Source organism: Lampetra planeri, chromosome 9 (genome assembly GCF_965212315.1).
Source record: "Lampetra planeri chromosome 9, kcLamPlan1.2.h2, whole genome shotgun sequence".
Lineage (NCBI taxonomy): Eukaryota > Metazoa > Chordata > Hyperoartia > Petromyzontiformes > Petromyzontidae > Lampetra > Lampetra planeri.
The window spans coordinates 8,482,722-8,502,958 of record NC_136115.1 but is presented as its reverse complement, the minus strand read 5'-3'; the positions used below and the strand labels follow the sequence as shown (position 1 = coordinate 8,502,958).

The following is a 20,237-nucleotide window of genomic DNA, read 5'->3' as shown; positions in this document are numbered from 1 at the left end:
CACGAATAGAATTCACTGCTCAAATTATATTTGAACATGTTCATATAAATTGACACAACCGTGTGCATCTTACTGCAATCCTAAAGTGACAACGCAGAAACATTTTTCAATGTTAAATCAAGTTAGGAATACGCGTATTTTTTTATTCATTTGAAATTCATTTCCTCGTGAGTTTCATATTACACGCGTGGCAATGGTCCATGATCGAATGCAGTGAATCATCAAACACGCCTCTAATCAAACACAATGTGCTCTGTCATCATGCGGGACGGCGCAAATGGAAAACAAAACAAACACTAATAGGTTCATTCACAACCTGGAACGTGTTGAGCAGCTTGTTAGTCCAGAGGACGTCTGGGATGGCGTGGATCGAGAGCCTCAGGTTGCCTGAGTTGGCTTTGAAGTGCAGGGTCGTGGGTTCCTCCAGCAGACGGCCTCCCAGCTGCTTCTCCAGCTCCACTACCTCCTGCATGTCCCGTACGCATCCACACACACGCGTTCACCCACGTGCAAGAGTGCACACAAATGAATCCAAATACAACTATCTTCTGTACAGCCTCAACAGACAATTGGGGCCAGTGCTCTTCACCCGTATTTATAGGCTGGCATGGTACACGAAAGTGTGGTGTCGCTAGCAACCAGATCTAAGTACACGTAGCCTGGCACAAGCGCCATGACGTCACCGCCACTTCGTGGAGAATGGCGGCTGTTGCTGTTGTTGCTTGAAATCATGCCTGCCCGCCTTTGTCTCCCCAGTGCTGGTGTTTACACACTGCACCAGGTACTTGTTTAAGGCTGAGTTGACCTAGGAGAAGGCCAGGACTGGTTTGGATGTTCGTCACCAATGTTGGCCATGAGCGGGAATCAAACTCAGGTCGCAAGTGTTGTATCGTAGTACGTGAGCCAAAATACTACCACTCCCACACACGGGCACACATGCATGCATGCATTTTCAATCGTGCACATACATGCACAGACACAAATAAAAGCACACATACACACATGTGCGAATGCATATCTTAATGCATGCAGATGTAAGCATGCCTATGCATGACGAATTATATTGAACTGGTCATGGGTTGCCCTCTCACCAAACTGCACTGATTAGTATGATAAAGTATGGTCAACCAACCCTCATGACCAACACAGCATGAGTAGGCCTACAACGAGCAGTGAATATATTTTTTAAAAATAAATGTTGCATATATATGCATATGCACGTACCATAAATACCAGGTTGGCATACAGTTCTCTCATATTCATGATATTAGTCATTATCATTGCTGGAGGCAATCATTTCAAATTATGTAAAGTGCAGCCAAGTAGTGTGGATGGGCCAGGTAGCAAACGATGCATTGAATTTAATTTAAGCTCTATAATTGGATAAAGCGCATGTCACTGCAAAACATATAAATTCTAACAAAACACGACAGAAACATAATAGTTCAACACATTATCAAGCGTATAGAAAGTAAATATCTACCAATTCATGTAAGGAACCAAATTATACAATCAATTTCGAATGTTTTCAGTTGCCAATTTCATTTTACGAAGACAAGACAATCTATGTAAATTAAAACATTCACAATGTCAAATCACTAAATAGGTGTTAAGATGTTAAAACACCAAACTGAAACCTTTTACAAGGAATCATGTCTGCATTAACCACTATACTTGAGGTCAGAATGCAAACAAAAAACATACTCTGATAATATATGCATTGTCTTTGAAACTGATTGGTCCACACCAGAGACAGCTTTCTTATCAGAGTATGTTTTTGTTTGCATTCTGACCACAAGTATTGTGGTTAATGCAGACATGATTCCTTGTAAAAGGTTTTAGTTTGGTGTTTTAACATCTTAACACCTGTTTTGTTGCCAGAAAAAAAGGAAAAACCTATTCTCAGATTTTGGTACTGGAAAAGGAGGTCCCATGATGTAGATGCTCACCCCGAGCTCTCATTACTCTGATAGTGCATTGTTTTTGTGCTGTACGCCTTTTGGCGTCCTCTGGTCTAACACTGTTTGAGACTAGGCTCAAAATAAAGCTGTCTCTGGTGTGGACCAATCAGTTTCAAAGACAATGCATATATTATCAAAGTATGTTTTTGTTTGCATTCTGACCACAAGTATTGTGGTTAATGCAGACATGATTCTTTGTAAAAGGTTTCAGTTTGGTGTTTTAACATTTTAACACCTGTTTTGTTGCCAGATAATAGGGGAAACCTATTCACGTTGTATTTAGTTCATATCCCATTTAGGAGCAATTAGTAAAATGCACAAAAGTTAAACAGTGGTTTTGCAAACAAATCTCTTTCTGTAATAGCTACATTTTTAGAGTAAATAAATTAGCATGCTGCAAAACATTAACTAATGATTTGGGTGGTCATGTCGCATGCCAATCTTTGCAAACTTCATTTATTATCCTTAATAAGATACTATAAGGGCAGCAAGTAAAACACTTTTACGTGACTCTGAAATACCCAAATGGGCTACCCCACGGGGGAATCAACATACAAATGTCAGCAATGAACATAATGTAATTTGCAGTGATGCATATAAACTTGATTACGTCAAAAATCCTAAAACACTGTCCCACATTTATATGTTGATGTAACCCCGTGTATACACCACATTTTATGGTGTGATTTTTGTATGTTTAAATACCAAAAATAATGCTTTTTTAAAGATATATTTTCACTTTGCAATAATAGAAAATACTCGAAAAATACGAATCACAGGAAACACTTTAAATTCTAATAGTTTGAAAAGGTAGTAAATGCGAATGCCAAAATACAATTATATGCAATATTGCCTTGAAAACAATCCTATTTTTGGAGCAACTTAACATCATGACTTATACAAAGTTAATCATACAATCATTTATCATAACATCAAAAAGAGCATTTGTTATTGGAATTATATCTCACAAAGGTAAAGATGTTGTATTGACATAGAGGCCACTTTTATATTTAAAGTTATTGTAACAATGAAACGCTGTGTTTGTGTTCACTGAGCTTTAAATTACAATTCACAGGTGTGACATTACCATTTGAATTGTTGTCACGAAACCAAGTCCATCCTGCTCAAACTGTGCTATAAGATGAGTGGAGAACATAGTAGCCTGCCCCCACGCAGCAATAACCAGAATATAATTAACACAGTATGCAGCCGGGAGGCAGGTGTGGCACGTGTGGTTAGAAGGTGTGACTCGCAATTGGAAGGCCGTGACTTCAAATTACAGTCAGAGATTTGTTCCATCCATCTTAGCTAAATCAATTGGTTCACAGGCCCACAGTATGGTTGCAACATATCCTGGTTTTCCCAGGTTGTCCTCTTTTTGAGGTAGCTGACATGGGGAATATTCCCAAGATATTAGTCTTACCAGGATATAAAACAAACTTAGTTTTTCAGTTACGTAACAATATACCCCTTAAAACAATGCATTCACACGTCGTTCTCCCTGCGATATTGTGAGACATTCTTCCTTGCTTGCTGGTTTTTTATGCATCTCAAGGAGATGGCAACGGTAATTCACAGACAAGATGAGCAGCAGTGCTGGTGGTGGGCGTAATCCTCGGAAGGGAGCGGCTCTCACCGTGAGGGACTCGGTGTCGTCGTTGAGGCAGTAGAGGCGCAGGCTGTACTCCAGGGAGGGGCACACGCTGGGCGCGAACGCCGCCAGCCTCAGCCGCTTGACAGCCGCCGGGCCGAGCGCCTCCCCCAGCACGGCGTACGTGCCCGGTGTCTCTGTGAGCACGTGGCACACCCGCTCCTCCAGCTGCCAGTGGCAGCACGGCGGCCGTGCAGGCTCCTCGCCCAGCCTCAGCACCTCCTGCAATGCCCATGCACGGTCATCTAGCACGTTATCCGATCAAGTCTGGTCAGGTTTCAAAGCCAAATACTTGGTTCACCAATAACCTTTGAAGATGTTTTTTCCTTCATTCCAAACGGTGCCCTCCTCATTCTCTACCCATCCCTTATATCCCCTTACTTCTATTCTTCCCTCATCTTCCCTTCCCCATATAAAAATCCATGCTACCCCGCTCAAGGTCTCCACCTGGGTGGGCAGTGAGGACCCGATTTTTGTCCTCCCCTAAACCCAAGGGTAATTGAGTTTAGGACTCTTGTCCATGTGAGTTTCTGTGCCCCCTCGCTTTGTTAGAGTTTATGCTCTGTACCAGGCTCATGTTGGAATTACAATTTTAAAAAAACTATTTAAAAAATCAATCCAGGAGGGGAGAATTAAGAAAGGCAAATAATGCCTCTACTTTATTGGGTTTATCTGGTGAAGATGAATTGCATTTTTCATAAGCATTGTTACCAGCTGGGCATTTTAAGAATAATTCGCATGCATTGAGAAATAAAGTGTTTGTAAGCTGGAAGAAAACGTGCTGAGATCTAAATGCTATCAATATATAAAAAAAAATATTTACAAACGTTGCTTAGCCACTTGTAAAAAAAAATCTCAAGTAGAAAATTATTAGACTTTATTTTTTAACCTTACTTTCAACTATTCTGCCTTAATTATTTGGGCCGAAACATGTCCAAGGGGTTTATCTAAATTATTGTAGCCACAGTGAACAAACACCATTGAATATGTCACCATGACAGGCATCATTTCTAACTAAACAAAATACATACAACACATGGCTGCAATTACAACCATGCCATTTTCACAGAGAACCCAAGTTAGTAATCTGAGATGTACAAAACAAACCTATTACTCCTGCACAAAGACTGACCCTACTGTACCAACACCACTATCTGCAAGACCTCAGTGCCCTGGTAGCCTAGCTACAGCCGTGAATCAACCAATAGCGACGTTTCTCTGTGCGACTCAAAAAAAACCCGTAGTAATGTGCACTGACGCGTGTATAATTTGCATGCGTAATATCAGCATGGGGCTGTGAGCTGTCACCTCCCAGGGGCCCGAGGCGAGCTGCCGCTTGAGGCTGAGGGCCCAGTCCTCCGGGCTGAGCTCTGCGCAGTGGCGGAGGGAGAGGATGACAGGGGAGAGAAGGGGGACGCTGGGGGCCCCGCATGACACCACAGGGCTCAGCAGGGTCTGGCTGTTCTCAAGCACTGGCCTGTGAACACATACACACAAACACTCCCTGTTGACTGATATAACGACACACTGCTAAGTGTTTTATTTTTTCATCAATTGCTTCAAATCTTACTATGTGGCACTTATGATCCCATATTGATATTTCCTGTCATCAAATAAAAAGGTGCAGTCCTACAATGCACTGATGGTGTACTGCTGGAGGAAGGGCCTCTCTTCAAGATGCAGCTTCAGAGAGCCCATCTTATCAAATACATCATATACATTTCCTGGATAAAAATAGATATATATACCCAAAAGTGTTCTGTGAAACAATGACAAGAAATCATATTCGAAATATCCTGAGCCAAACGGCACATCAGTTTTGGTGAGTAGTTATCAAACGTAACTGGGTGTGGCAGTGAAGAATATTTTTTCTTAAAGCAAGTAGAATATTTACAGGTACTGACTAGTCTTAGGTATGGTCGATGCTACATTTACTATGTCATGCATCCAATCTATTATTTTTATTGAATGTGAACAATATGTGCTTTGGCATGCCACGTAATCGTAATTTTGTGAATTTCGCCAAGACATTGTGATGAGGAAACAGTGGCTCCAGCTGTGGGCAGTTTAAATTAGATAAAGGCCACAGCTGTGTAGACAACTTGCCAACATTGTCTGCTTACAGTTTTTTTGTTATTTAAACTGCAGTTTTTTTGGTTATTTTAGATAGGTTAAAAGAAAATAACAAAAAACTGTAGTTTTTTTGTTATAAAACTGTAGTTTTTTTGTTATTTTCTTTGAACCTATCTACACGATTTTACCAAAAGACCCAAAGAATATGAATTCCTGCAGTCATGAAAGCTTTAGGTCAATATTTAAGATTATCTGTTACTATAGTTTCTAACATATCTCACCATGACATCTCGTGCCATCAGTGGTGAGGATCAAGCCACATGCCTTTATTTAGCAAAGGCTTCTTGGATTGGATTTCACTGCCATTTAACAATGTGGCAATGGTTTTTTTCTTCATCTGGATGTTTAACAAAACCACGCATTGTAATTTTATTCGTAGGAATTATAATTTGCATTGTGTCACTTATAAGTTATAATAAATCTAATTATTAGATTCGTTATGTCAATTGTTACTGCAACTAATTGCAGGACAAAGAATCATGTTTTAGTCGTAAATATGTACATTTTGTTTACTTAAACAAATAATAAATGTATTTGCTTTTTGTAATGTTAAATAGTTGTGCTTTCAAAGGCTATTTCCAGGTGATTAAAATAAATATAATCTAACATCCACTATTTAGCTATGACCTATTTCTGTTATTCTCTAATTATTTACATTGGCATATTTTTCTTGTAATTTTCCTGAAGGTCAAAAATATAAATGTACATTTGGTAAATATATTTGCTTTAAGTAGCAAAAAATATACGTATAGATTTTTAGAAGAGAAATATATGAACATGCAGTTTCGACATTCGAACATCTCTCAGGCATGTGATACTAAAAGCAACGCTAAGTGGATTGCTCTTGAAATACTGCACAAAGAAGTCAGTATTGGCATCTTGCCTTTTCTCCTTTTCTCTGTGGATGGTGATGTACATCTGGTAGAACTGGCCTGGTGGAATAGCCCCTGGTGGTACTAACAAACTCACTCCTGAGAAAAAGAACACATACACGGGATAAATGACAATCATAGTTCAAAAGTTTGAAGGACAGATCCATACAAGAAAATATAGAATATGAAAACTAGACCATGCTTTAAAACAGCTTAATACCTATGTTTTACCTTATATTATAAAGGATTAAATGGAATAATAAAAAAGGTAGAAACTATAACAAGATACATCTCATTTGGTCAATGAATTATTCGCAAACATTAATGCATTGCTTTATTCCTTTCTCAAACAGAAACATGTGAAACGTACTACATCAATTAAAGGGACACAACTTTTATATGTAAATCCGCAGCTACATGCAGTTGATTATTTATAAACAAAATATGATGAAAGAAAAGTACTTTACCAGAGTGTGCGATGGTCAGACGTCCACCAAGACAGCAGAATGTCCCAAATACAGTCGTGTCCGGCCCAACTTGGTGCATCTCGTTATTGTCAAGACACGTTTCTGTTGGTGCCAAATCCAAAGTGTGATGTTGGATCATTTTATTGGGTTGCCTTGCTCCATGCATGCGAGACAAGCTGTCCAAATGTGCTTCGGAGCTTACTCCTTGACGCAAGGTCCTTTTAGGAGAGGTACTTGTACTGAAATCGGTAAGGCTTCCAGAGTCAGCTTCAGGGGCCTGCGTTTCCAGCGAACTCTTCGTGGAATGGTGAGTCCCCAAGCTGGATAAGTCAACGTGAAGGTGCGTTCTTCTAGGCGATTGCATTGTGCCAAATCCTGTCAGCGTGGCAGAGCATTTTTGTAATCCTGACCTTTTTGGTGATGGTCCAACACTTTCATCGCCTTCGTTGTCAGTGGAGGCGAGCACGGAGGAGCTGCAAACCTTTATCTTGTGGCCAGGCAATGGCTCCAGTAATGGAGAGTGAGTCATTTGTATTTTATGGGTGGCATTGTGCACAGGATAAACGGGCTGAGGAAACGTCCCAACCGAGGCTGTGAGGTCAGGCTGAATGGCAGTCCTCAGTAAATGAGAATCATCTGCTTAGAAGAATGTAAACAAAAACATTATTTTGTAATGTGCATTCAGTCCTCCAACAGATTAGATCGCAAAATGCTAGTACAGTGAAATAATTACAAGGCAATTCTTTAATTACAAGGGAATTACAAGGCAATTATTTAATATTCAATAATTATAATTATATTTAATTATAATAATTACAAGGCAATTATTTGGCCAGAATGGTTTAATGTGGCCTCAACAAGAATTGGCAAAAGATTAATCAGCTGTACCAATTAATAATTTGAGCTATAATTAAGCACCCATTGAAGTTTGATATGAAATAATTAAGAGCATTACTTTCATTTGAAGAAGCCTTGTTAACTTTGTGGTGTAGCTAATTAAATCAGGAAGCAGAAAACTACATATCTACATTAATTAAGAGGCAAGAAAGATCCATTTATTATTTACAAAATGTTATGAAACGAATTAACATACTATTTGTTGATTTATATTGGTTACAATTTTCTTTTTACATTTTCTAAAGCTATTAATGCGTTTAAGCATTTTTAAATTAGACAAAATAAATGAAAGCAAATAATAAAAAGCAACGGAATACAAGAATAGATCTTGAGAAAAATAAACCATCACAGAAGCTCACCGTTTCTACCAGCTTTTTGATTGACGGGACGGAATCCACCGGTTAGGGCCGAGGCTGAGTCGATGATGTCAGAGCCATATTCTTGACGACGTCGTCGATACAGAACAAAGGACGCAACCAACACCACCCCGACAGATATCACGAGGGCTACAGCCACACCGGCATACAAGGCGACCTCATCTCCAGCCTCTGAAGCTGCCACACACAGGGAATATAAAAGAGGAATAAACGGTCATAATAACGATGACAATCCAGTGCACACTCTCTTTGCAATACACGCCAGGGAATGGCAATAACACAACAATAAGGCAATAATGGGTAATTTGTGTTATTTATTTAGTATGGCTGGAGAAGTGTATATTAACAAGGGAACTGTGAAAACAGTGCTGTGAAATGAGGCAGACAGCATTTGGTTCACCCCTGCAGTGGCCTTGTGTTGACGAGAGTTCGAGTTGACTCTCAGTTTGTCAAGTTTTAACATTTCTAGGAACATTTTGAAAAGCACATTTATTTGTGTCTGTATGTATGTATGTTGTAGCCGACCATGCTAATCGGAGGTGTGAGTTCTGAGCAGTGTGGTGTAAATGTGGCGCTCAATGAGTTTACGGCTGGTTCGCAGCGGGTCTGGTTTGCAGTAAACAGCAAATTGTGATGTTGTACCTTTGTGAAACATGCGCACAGCCAAACGTGCGCAAAGTCATTTCAATAATGCCTTTGCAGGAACAAGCATGAACATATTTCCAAACAAGTAATGTCAGTTACTTGTTCTATTAAGTCATCCATGGAAGCAGCAAATAAAAAAATACATGCTTTGCAATATTAATGTCTAAAACTTACGATACCGAAAATGCTGAAGGGTCTATAGATTATAATGATATTCAGCTCCTGCTCATCTCCAAATGAACAACACCCTGTTACCGGAAATTCATCAAGTTAGCGGTCCATCCAAAAAATCCCCTTGGGGCCAAGAGGAAAGGGTGGGCAATTGTAAAGGTAGACCTTATTTTAGGATGTGGAGGGGAAGTGAGAGGGCAATTATGAAACTACGATTATGCAATCTGCTGTCTGTATGCAAGCCAGGGCTGGATTATCAGTGGCCATGACGCACGTTTCTTTCTCTTGTGAAAACGATTGCAGCAACAGCCAACCTTAACACATCTATAGGGATGAGGCTTGACTGCAGTGGTGGAAGTGAGAGGTGACTGGATCAAGAGGAGGATGTAATTTTGCCAACTGGTAGTGGGGACATCTGCACACCCAATTCCCACTAGACCACAATCTCTTTATCTGACGAGTTGTTCTTGGCCAACAATGCCACTTATTAATGTTTGTTGCAGGCAAATATAAATTAATAAACGAAGCAAGTAAAAGCATCACATATTTTGTGACCATTACGTGCTTGACAGCATCAGATAAGCAGGCAGACTCTTTGGTAGAATAGAAAACATATCGTATTCATATGAAATATATATATAATGTGGCAGGTGCATTTATACATTAAATAGTGTGAACAATAGACACTATATTGTTTTTAGATTACTATAGTATACTATTCTTACATCATAATCAAATCATAATCAACATTATTGTTAGATTTGCTCATATAAGATATAATTTTATGGTGAACAGCCTCCCAGCTGGGTGAGTCAATTGTTTAATCAATTTACCAACAAGCCCTGGATTCTCTAACAAGGATATTAAAAAACATTTGACTTAATCTTCTATAACAGAAGGCCATTCTTCATTGCTGTCAAAATCCATTATTGTAAAATTGTCTATTATAACCAGAAATACTTGACAACAAAATAATTCATCCATTATCTATTTGGCAAAAAAGAAACACTCACAAAGCACATGATATTTTTTTTTATCCCAACAAAGACCATAATGGTCTGGTGACATACTAATATGCAAGTCAATAAATAAACACATAAAACAATGAATGAGGCAAGTAATAATATTAATAAGCCACTGTACCTTCATAAAAAATGCTTTGTGACTATTACTGGGGGTTGACAACTTCTCCGGGGATTTTGTGACATTGTGCGATACTATCGTGGTAACGGGGCAAAGTAGCTTGTCATGAAGATGCCACTGCAGCTCTGAGAACCTATGGCTTGTGTTGGCAAAATGTTTATGAAAGCTTTAAGTCAAATTGTTTAACCTTAGTACAGCAAAATGTCTTGCTTTTCGGCATGTAATACATTCACAAAGATGGCCACAAGATATGCTCTTGCACGTATTTAGGGACTTTATCACCGTCGCATGAAATATGCATATGTTCATCCATCATATTGCACACAAAGTACAATATTTGGAAATCCAGGGTATACGTTTCAATGCACAGTGGAAACAACTATTATACTGAGCATTACAATGCTTCAATGCATCCAAAAAGCAGCCATTGGTATCAAGAAGTCACGTTATGAGCATCAATATTCTTGCATGTGAAGCACACGTAAACAATTATTTTATGTTATACCAGGTAAAGGCCACCGGTACATGGCAGTTGCAATGACGGCCATTATAAAGCCATTCAATTGCGTGCCTCGAGCTACAATTGACGGTTTTATTTTGCACAATTTTATACCAGTGCCACTTTACTTTGAATAACAATTTATATTATTTTAAAAACCACTATACTTAAAATCTTTACTTGTGCGTTTCAGATAGTATTGAGAATTCAATTGCATATAAAATTCGGAATTGCATGATTTATGCATTCAAATGTTATTCATGTATAGGAAACTGATATTCCGATATGGATCAATATTAGTGTGCACATGCAATTCGTAACATGTCACCAATGCTCATTTATGTAGCACGAGATTAAAGTTGCCTTTAACGAGTTGTACAATGCTTGCAAACAGCTTCATATTGCGATTGAATTACGGAATACAGCCCTGGATCACAATTGCAATTTGAAAATAACTCAAAAGAAAACATTAGTGGGTTGTGGTGGCCTAAATAGATGACCTCAATACTTTAAAGCCAGTTACTGTAGTGGATGTGAAAAGATGGACAATTGAGGATTGAGGAATTACACTTTAAGGAATGAGGACAATTGCCATAGCACTTATGTAATTATCACGAAAGCCATTACATCAACTGGAACTTGCATTCTAATCCTTGTTAGAAACCTACATTATTGTGTTTAACGATCTCTACTGTGGCCACCACTCTGCTAATCCTAAAGTGAAAACACTTAATTTCATGGCTTAATTGGCAAAACAGTGTAACAAAAATAACTTTTTTCATGCATTTTTTTTAAAGTAAGCAGGATTTTTTAACAGCTTCCACTGAATAAATTTTACATTATAATTTTCACTAAGGTGTGTCACATGCTTGCAATCCAGGGATTTGGACTCAAGGGTTGAAGGATCATGCGCACTTTTAAGTTTAAGTTTATTTTATTTGTTGCACGGATGATGATCCCGATTATCCAGTTTCCAAGCTATTCTACAAGGAGGATCCGTGGTGTGTGAGCACAGCAATAGCAAAACAAAGACAATTACATCAATTTTGCAGAGAACGAGTGCAGGGTCCTCAAGGAATATTGCACAATAAACAGGTGAGGTATTTCGATTTAAAGCTTTCATGACTGCAGGGATTCATCTTCTTGGTTCTTTCGGTAAAGTCACGTAGAATGGAAATAATAAAATAATAAAAATAAAACATAATAAAATAATTCTCACGACGTTTCGGCCACAACGCAAGCAGCCGTCCTCAGGTGGAGAGCAGGTCTGTCGAGTAGACATTCAGACTCTGTCTTATTTACGCATTATTTTCGTATTATTGACACATAGTGCAGCTAAGTTATACGGTCTTTCATAAAACACTTTTCTCATAGAATGTGCCATGCAATGCGTTCTAGTTTTTAGAGGCTGAACTTTTTCATAAATGCCTCAGTGGATAGAGGAGCAAAGTGGTGCTGAGTGCATATTCACTTGACCCAACACACATGATGTTGAGTGACCAACAATATAAGATACCTGGACTATTGTATACAATTTATATCGAGTAGCACTAAGCAAACATTTTAGGAAAGATACTGCTGCCTCTACAAATATTGAACTCAAACTAAAGAACAGACTTTAATGGAAGCCCAGGACAAGTTTCATTATGTCATCCCCACATTACATAATTCTTCATTGTCATCAGATTATTTGAAAAACAAAAACAATACATGTTTTGATTAGTTTTGTCATGTTATTTTTTAAATGTCACCTGTGATTTTAGTGCATTCACTCTGGAAACTCTGTGGAGTTTAGTGCATTAACATATAACAGGAATCATTTTCTCATAATTATGAATAAAATGCTCAGTCGTGGAACTTTCTCTAAAAAATATCCTCTACTGTGCTAATGATAGAAACATATTTCATGAAGGTGTGAATTACAAACACAGGCAAATTTGTATTATGCTGCACTCATCATGTTAGCCATCAAATTAATAATTCGAAATGTGTTTATGTAAACATCAATCTACTGAATGCTTGATGGATAATTTTAAATATACCATTACGCAACCGTGACGGGTATAAAAAAAACCTCATGAAGTTGCTTGATAAATCATCCATTATACTGGCAAATAATTTTTGCCCATGTAAAAATATACAATCAATGTTCAACAGAATGCGTTTATAAAATTATGTTTCTTGTACTTTTTTTTATTTCAATGAAAATGTTACAAAGCATTACCAGTGAAAAATTATAATTTGCTCTGCTGGAACGTACGCATGCCGGATCGTGGGTGAGCCGTACGGATGCTGCTATATGAACACCTCAAGAGCATTTCGCATTTCCATAGACTTCAATGATTAATGCAGAATCCATTCTGTCATTCTATCAATCTCATATGCTGCCGAAGTTGAGCTGATAACATGGGTGTGATTGCATAGACAATCAAGAGTGGGAATATTAGCATCTGCTTAAAGTGTGGTGCGTAAAGATAACTGCGGATCAGATGGACGATTTAATACATGAGCACATTTAGCAGTAGATTTATCAGCATCCCACAATCAGAGGTAATACACTCTCTAGACTAATAAATGCATGCAATAACAATTTAATGCATACAACTATTTTGGCTCCCCCTTGTGTAATCAGGATACCCACATAATCATGCTTAATTGCAGTTCACAGCTATTTTATTTTATATGCACTTGCCACTAATTGGCAATATAAATTATGGCAAGATTTGATCTATTTTCGGCGAATGCATTAAAAAACTGTTTCATTATTGACAACATGTCATTGATTTGGTTTGTTATGTCACGATTAATTAAAAACTGATATAATGCAGGACTGCTTATTTATAAATAAAAGGTAAATGTGCAGAGCCCAGCCATTGTTCACTCACACCACTGCTGTCAGAAGGGCCTCGACTAGAGGGGGGCTCTAGAGAGCTCTAGAGAGCCCCCCCTCTCTAGAAGGCTCTCGAAAGCCCCCCTGGAAGGTATTTTGTATTTGGTCTCATCTTCCACACTGACCAGACGTTTAACAAAACATATGAGTACCCATTTTTACCCTAATACACACAAGCTGCTGATCGACTAACTGTGTTGTACCCATGTACACTGCTGGCGTTCACAGCCATTACACCATGGCAGAGTCTGCCATTTGTAAATAATGTCCCCCATATATATAAAAAAACAAGAGTTGCAAATGCACCTGTAACTTTGATTATTGCAAAAATGTATTAATATGATTGTCTCACTTTGTATGCAGAGCGCGTCAGAGCAGTTCTGGGACTGCAGTGGAGAGCCGTGGCAATCCTTGCCTCCGTTGACGGGGGCCGGGTTGGAGCACTCCCGGCTCCTCCAGTGGGTGCAGTCGGGACCACAGGTCGACCACTTGCTCCACTCCACCCAGCCGCCATCCACTGCCACGGCACGCAGCACAGCAGACGGGACGACGACACGGCACGCGGAACACAGCACAGAATGGCGTTATGACTTGTGCAAATGGGTGCATAGAGGAAAATCCATTTCCTATACAGCACAGGATCACTGCGCCAACATTGGCAATATGTAAACAGAGAGAACCCAGCTTCAAAAGGTATATATTGTCGTAATAATCACTGTAATGTTAATCTTGCAAGTTCACAGAACATTTACTTAAAATTTACATTTTGCATCTCATAAAATATACATATCTGTGCAAGTCATATATTATACACAGATCCCCTCTATAGCCAATGCAGACTGTTGGGGCAAGTGGTGTAAGCGAGCACCTATGAAGGCCAGCACAGCACACGAGGGTGTGGGTGGCCAGCATCACTCCTGACAGCCTTTGTCTCCCTAGTGGTGATGTTTACACCATGTACTTATTTGAGGTTGAATCGGTATAGGGGAGGACCAAGACTGGTTCAGATAATCATCGCTCGTGTTGGTTGTGAGAGGAAATCGAACTAAAGTTGCTAACCGCAACACTACCGCTCTTCACACACACCCACACAAAATTGAATATCTCAAAACCACCATGACCATGACAACCCTTTCAGGCAGAATTTACGAAAAGTATGTAAATTAGTATAATCATTTCTAGAAATTAATTAACCTCTGATTCAAAACAGCATTTCAATTAGCATCATAAATTCCTATCATTAAATGTATTGGAGCAAAATTGTGAATTCAGATGAGAGAATCAAAATAACAGTAGCAATGCCGCATGGTGGTTAACAATCCCAGTAGAATTATTCAGTTATGCAACTTCCAAAAGCTGTTTGAATTCACCTTGAAGCTGATTACTCATTTCAGTATTTCAAACTCACCAAATCTTCCCTTGAAGCTATTGGTACTTAGGCCATGAAGAGGTTATGGGAATTTTCCATAACCTGCTTTTACACTCAGTCTTGTTTTCTCCCTTTCATTTGCATTGCATTATGTGTGCTGTCAGGATTGTTGCTGTGTATGCATAAAAAAATCACAACAAACCAGTCTATTTATTTTAAAATGAGTAAATAGATAGCAGGTATCTCAGTTGGTGGCTCTGATGCAGTGGAGGAAATTCAACATTTCAATGGAAGAGGCTAAATTATCTATAATTGCCATGGCTATTTCTTTCCTTGAAATGAAAGGCTGAATCGATGGCATTTAAACTCATATGTTTATGATTGTGAGTCAGGTACTCTAAACCACACTGCCACCCAGCCGTGTCAGGCCAGAATGATATCATCACAAAAACCATGAAAGTATACCTGGACAAATGGTGGAGCAGGAGATCTTTTGAGTACCCTGCCCATTGCACACAGCCCCTCCGTTGAGAGGGGCTGGATTGGTGCAGCTCCTGGTTCTCTTCTGGGTGCCACGGCCACACTTGCTGTTACAGGGCGACCACTCTGTCCACAGGGACCACCCCCCATTCACTGCAGAGAGAAGCCATATTCAACTTAAGGTAAAGATTGCAGAATAGATGCAGCCTCCCATCACTCCATTAGGCGGAACTCTAGACAGCCCCTCTACGCGATGTGGCCTGCTCTTCAATGCTAGCCAGACATATTGGACAGAGATATGAGTACCCACACTTTACCCCACCACATGCAACCTGCCAATCAACTGTGGTGTACCCGTTTGGGCTGCTGGATGAACAGAGCCAAGGGGATTGTTTCTGTCACCTCTGGGAGGTCAAATCCATTCGGCAGCCTGTGGATTGCAAGTGCGGTGTGGTAACCATTACCCCAGGGCATGAAAATTTAACTGAAATAAACTGGTATAGTTCAATAAAAAATTAAATGACAACACAGTGATACTAGGACACAATTATCATGACCGTACAATTAGCTGTCCTTTTCCATATGCCAAATAATTAACACATGCAACTTGAAGTACCTAATTAAAGTCACAATTATTATTTTATTTATACATTAATTTACAAGTATTGCAGTGCATGCGTGTGCTTTTTGAAGGCTAGAGCAAGAACACCGAAAACAGATAACGGTAAATTAAAGTAATCTTTAAAGACAAATTGGAAGAGCAACCAAAATCAGGTTCATTAGCAGATATAACAAGCTCCAACTTAATATTGCAAGACCATTTTCAGGTGTGGCCAAAATAATACATTTACTTTGCAAGTGGACAATTACATTAGCAAATATTAATTAATTAATTACACCTTGTTGGAGACTGTTGAAAATTATTTTATTATGTAAAAAAAAGTACTTGGCATTAAGTTCAAAAGTCTGTCTACATGAGCCAAGTCAAATGTAAACATTCATAGTACATTTCTATATGCCAGATATTCTACCCTTAACCATACCTGTCATAGTTAAAATTCGAAATACTATATGGTATGGTTAAACAAATTGCAGAGTACTGCTTATAAGTGTATAAAACGTACTCGTGTATAGGCTCACTGTTTAGAACAAATAAGAATGCCCATGACAGTATATCCATTCACCAGTTCAGCCATGCTAAAATTAGCATTTCTAATGATTGCCGTTTGTTTTTGGTAGATATTAACTTCAATAACATGGAACGTTTGCTCTACACCGTATTGGTAATATGGTAGTTATGCGTCCATATTTCACCACGCTGGTCAGTGCAGGTTGGTCGAAGATCAGTTTACATATTCCATGTCACTGATGTTGGGAATAAAACTCAGGTTGCCAGGTTCATAATGCAGTGTGTGAACCAGTGCACCACTACACATAAAGCGCCTTCCATATACATGTACCGTGCCAGTAATATTTGCAGTTAACTAATTTAATATTTATAATAACAGTATTATTACTGAATGTCTATACACTGCAAATGGTTATATAAAGGTGGTTGCTTACACCTCCTATAATTTTCAGGAACTAATAAATAAAGCCATCTGTAAAGTAAATATCAAATGTGCACGATGCATTATGGAATCGTTCATGAAATCTACATATGTGGGTATTGCATACAATTATCCATTCATTTCAATTTGACAATCATTCCTGGAACTGCCATGTGGCATTGACATGCTTAACCTAAATGCTAGCTCAATGTGCTCAATAAAAAAAAACAGCACTGCAATGCTTTGTCGAGTAGTTTCAATTAATGCATTTCCATTTTAATAGCCAAACACATGCCATTACATTGCTTTTAAATTATTAAAGTCAGAGCCATGAGAGTCACAATTTTTAAATAGTTTTTTCATCAAGTTTGCAACATGTTCTCTCATTAGACTGATGCAATGTGTGCGCCTGTATTTTTTGTTTCATGTGGGGAGCGATGGCATGCAGATCGGTGCACTGCGCTGCAGACCCTCTAACTGGAGTTCATCTCCAAGCCGCAACCTTTCCCTGGTCGCCTAAACTTTAATGAGCACCTGCTGCAATGTGCAAAACATGAGAACTGAGGAGACAAAGGTGATCGGATGTGTTGATGGCAACTCCACCACCTAGTGTACTGTGTTGGCCTCAATAGATGCTCACTAACAGCACCTGCACGAACATACTGACACAGGCAATATGGGAGATCTTTGTCTATTTTGTATTTGTTTACTTGCATGAAAAGCAGACATGCCTTTACACAGTGCACTCATCAGATACATTTGCCTACCCTATCTTATCAGTCTGATCAGACAGGTTGGAAGACACAACAAACACATCAACCTTTCCACAATGTTTCCATATGCAACTAATATATATTTATATATATATTTCGCCTGTGCATATCCAATAAGTGTCTTGATGTATGATGGCTATGATATAAAAAGCAGAATGTATTTAATCACTGTATACAATCATATCCATACTATCGTGAAAATAAACAACCCCTTTGGGTGTAAACCTGCAGTTTACATACACAAGTAATTAACATCAACTTCACTTACTATTATGCATTGTTAAGATCCCTGGGGCCTTCAGTATAACATTAAGGTTATGTCTCCATACCGCTTCACAATTGCATTTGTGAATCTAGTTTTCTATCCATTAACTATAACACATACTGTGATAATAGTAAAACGATTGCATTAGGTTACCAAGAGTCATGATTTTTTTTGTAAATTGACCACCAACACGTTCAGCTCTCTCTGTTTTAAGTGCCATCGTTCGCACAATGATTGCCGAAGCTATTCATAAATGGAACTCCACAAAGTGGCCCAAATGCTCACATAAGGAATTACAAAAAATATAAACGTATACTTACTAATATATAAATAAACATTTCGTGGTAAAAATAGAAAAGTCGTGCTTCACTTTGCTAAGTAGTATCACGCCTGGCATTAGCAGTGCATTTTATGAGACATCGTTCATAGAAATAGACAGAACCTTAAAATAACACATTCCTGCGGAGGGAGCTGGTAGGAACGTTGGGTTGCTCAGTCAATGGCCAGGGTCAACGGCGGTGTGGTGTATTCCGCAAATATGGCCGACTGTGAGGGCGAGCACAAGCCGGCGTGAGTAGGTTAAACGTTGAGTTTTATAAGGGCACCACGGGGTGACCAGCCCCTCCCCACCCAGCCCCTCCCCACCCTCCCCTCCCCACCCAGCCCCTCCCCACCCTCCCCTCGCCACCCAGCCCCACCCCTCCCATTTTTGGATGCACGACGGACGGACACAATAATCCCCTGTGGGCTGGTGGAACCAGGTGGTTCCTACCAGTAAAAACTGTCATGATTCAGGTTTTTTTCCATATACATTAATATATATATAATCTAATCAAAACATTTTTACTTTGCACTGAATATACTACAATATAAGTATCATACTGATCAACTAAATAAAAAAACATTTCTTTGTTATTTTCACATTCACATTATTCAGGCATATATACAACAATTTAAAGAGCAGTGAAAGTTTTGATACATGTGCAAACAGAGGGCACGAGATTCACAGGCCATTGAAGGTGGAATATTAACAAAGTAGTCACCTTCGTATCAGCCAAAGTTTGCTAGCATGTTTATGTCAGGGCAAGGTTTAAACGTGCAAAAAAACACACTTGAGTGGTGAACAATAAAAAAGAGCAACCACTCATGCATCTTAAGAAGCACGCTTTCTAGATTCAACCAAATATAAGGTTTTCACATGGTACTATGTGTATGTAGCACATATGGTGTGTATCAATGTGTAATAATAGAGGTGAGCGATTCCTGCAGGAATCTAATTAAATTCCTACAATTTCACCCTGGACAATTCCTGCAGGAACTGTGATTTTTATATGGTTTATTCCCATGGTACAATTTCCATTCATTTTAATGGGAATTTGGAAGATTCGTGCAATATAATTGTACTCTTTTGCCATTTTATTGCAAATCTAGTTTAGCTAACATTCATCTATGCTCACTTAAAATTCAGCTACGCCTAGCCAAGCATTGCTGATTCCAGTTGGCCAGAATGCCAATTCTGGTTAATTCCAGGCTGCTAAAATCATAATTGAATTTCAATGTCGATGCCCAGCATGGACAATTGGCCTGATTCCTCCCCAGTTCTGGAATGGCGTTCAGGTAACTTGGGAGGCAAAAGAAGCCTGGCTGGCATAGTGGCCAATGTCTATATGCAGCATTGGTGATTTTGGTTACAACAGATGGCTGGAATCAAATTTGATTCCAACTTTGATTCCAGCTCCCTCGTATGAACCAGGCATTCGCCTGCTTATCATTAGAGATTCAATTTGGCCGACCTGGCCACAGAGACCTTTATGAATTCCATGTCTGGCTCAGGAAAGCCTGACCAGGCCACAGAGCCCCCCATGAATACCATGACTGACTCAGTAAAGCCCGACCAGTCCACAAAGGCCCTCATGAATGCCATGCCTGGCTCAGGAAAGCCCGACCAGTCCACAAAGGCCCTCATGAATACCATGTCTGGCTCAGTCAAGCCCCCCCCCACCTCCCCAACAATTCCATTCCTGTAATCCAACAATCCCATTAGGAATCCTTTTAGATTCTAAGAATGTAATAATCATTCCAGGATAAAACCTG

General features: G+C 39.2%; 1 protein-coding gene across 1 annotated transcript in view; it reads right to left on the bottom strand.

The window, feature by feature from the left end:
- LOC144720768 (netrin receptor UNC5C-like) overlaps positions 1-20,237 on the bottom strand; it is a 48,067-nt gene that overhangs the window by 13,403 nt on the left and 14,427 nt on the right. Inside the window, exons 6-13 of the mRNA XM_078597793.1 lie at positions 15,541-15,708; positions 14,059-14,223; positions 8,341-8,535; positions 7,085-7,720; positions 6,629-6,716; positions 4,921-5,089; positions 3,598-3,834; positions 317-466 (exon numbers count right to left, since the gene is read on the bottom strand). Of these exons, the coding sequence (XP_078453919.1) occupies positions 317-466; positions 3,598-3,834; positions 4,921-5,089; positions 6,629-6,716; positions 7,085-7,720; positions 8,341-8,535; positions 14,059-14,223; positions 15,541-15,708 (1,808 nt within the window). The remainder of the gene's footprint in view (positions 1-316; positions 467-3,597; positions 3,835-4,920; positions 5,090-6,628; positions 6,717-7,084; positions 7,721-8,340; positions 8,536-14,058; positions 14,224-15,540; positions 15,709-20,237) is intronic.